Consider the following 1,319-nt stretch of genomic DNA (forward strand, 5'->3'; position numbering starts at 1 on the left):
AGAAGTGGAAGGAATCCAAACACTTGTGAAGGAACATGGTAACCACTTAAAAAAAAAAAAAAATGTATTCATGTGTATTAATAAATAACATATACTATATGCATAAAAAACAGTAACAGCAAAACAACCAGGTCTGTCATGGGACATACTGTGAGTCATTTCTGGAGAAAGAGGAAAAGTTTATCACTTCTGAAAAATGTCCATGAAATCACTTTCTTCAGGGCATCCTTCAGCTCCTGGTTCCTCATGCTGTAGATGAGGGGGTTCATTGCTGGGGGCATCACTGAGTATAGAACTGCCACCACTACATTCAAGGATGGGGAGGACAGGGAGAGCGGCTTCAGGTAGGAAAAAAGTCCTGTGCTAATAAACAGGGAGACCACAGCCAGGTGAGGGAGGCACGTGGAAAAGGCTTTGTGCCTTCCCAGCTGAGAGGGGATCCTCAGCACAGCCTTGAAGATCTGCACATAGGAGAGCACAATGAAAACAAAACACCCCCAAAACAGAAAACCACTCAATATGAGGAGTGCAACTTCCCTGAGGTAGGAATTTGAACAGGAGAGCTTGAGGATCTGGGGGATTTCACAGAAGAACTGGTCCACAGCATTGCCTTGGCAGAGGGGCAGGGAAAATGTATTGGCAGTGTGCAGCAGAGCATTGAGAAAAGCAGTAGCCCAGGCAGCTGCTGCCATGTGGGCACAAGCTCTGCTGCCCAGGAGGCTCCCATAGTGCAGGGGCTGGCAGATGGCAACGTAGCGATCATAGGCCATGACAGTGAGAATAAAATAATCTTCTGACATGAGAAAGGGAAAAAGAAAGACCTGTGCAGCACATCCTGAGTAGGAAATGGCCCTGGTGTTCCAGAGGGAATTGGCCATGGCTTTGGGGACAGTAGTGGATATGCAGCCCAGGTCGAGGAGGGCAAGGTTGAGGAGGAAGAAGTACATGGGGGTGTGGAGGCGGTGGTCGCAGGCTACAGCTGTGAGGATGAGGCCGTTGCCCAGGAGGGCAGCCAGGTAGATGCCCAGGAAGAGCGCAAAGTGCAGGAGCTGCAGCTCCCTTGTGTCTGCGAACGGCAGGAGGAGGAACTCAGTGATGGAGCTGCTGTTGGACATCTGGTGCTTCAGGGAATGGGAACCTGTCCAAGAAGAAAACAGAAGGAGATATTAAGACAGACTTCAGAGGACTCATTCCTGCTCACACTGGACACATGAGGCTTCCTTTATGTGAAGGGAGACGTTTTCAGCAATTGAGTTCCTCATTGCATGAGTGGCATTTGGTCCAGTGAGGGTCTTTGCCTCTTTACCACCATGAGAAAT

At 49.1% G+C, this 1,319-nt stretch overlaps 1 protein-coding gene across 1 annotated transcript; it reads right to left on the reverse strand.

Annotated features, from left to right (window-relative positions):
• Nucleotides 1-155: 155 nt before the first annotated feature.
• Nucleotides 156-1,115, reverse strand: LOC118158832 (olfactory receptor 14A16-like). Its single transcript, XM_035313518.1, has one exon. It carries the CDS (start codon nt 1,113-1,115, stop codon nt 156-158), a length of 960 nt encoding a protein of 319 aa, XP_035169409.1.
• Between the last annotated feature and the right edge of the window lie 204 nt (nt 1,116-1,319).

Source organism: Oxyura jamaicensis, unplaced genomic scaffold, assembly GCF_011077185.1.
Source record: "Oxyura jamaicensis isolate SHBP4307 breed ruddy duck unplaced genomic scaffold, BPBGC_Ojam_1.0 oxyUn_random_OJ46215, whole genome shotgun sequence".
In the NCBI taxonomy this organism is placed as follows: domain Eukaryota; kingdom Metazoa; phylum Chordata; class Aves; order Anseriformes; family Anatidae; genus Oxyura; species Oxyura jamaicensis.

What these genes read in the sequence shown, in the direction of transcription:
- LOC118158832 (XM_035313518.1), bottom strand. Translation starts at nt 1,115, where the DNA reads ATGTCCAACAGCAGCTCCATCACTGAGTTCCTCCTCCTGCCGTTCGCA.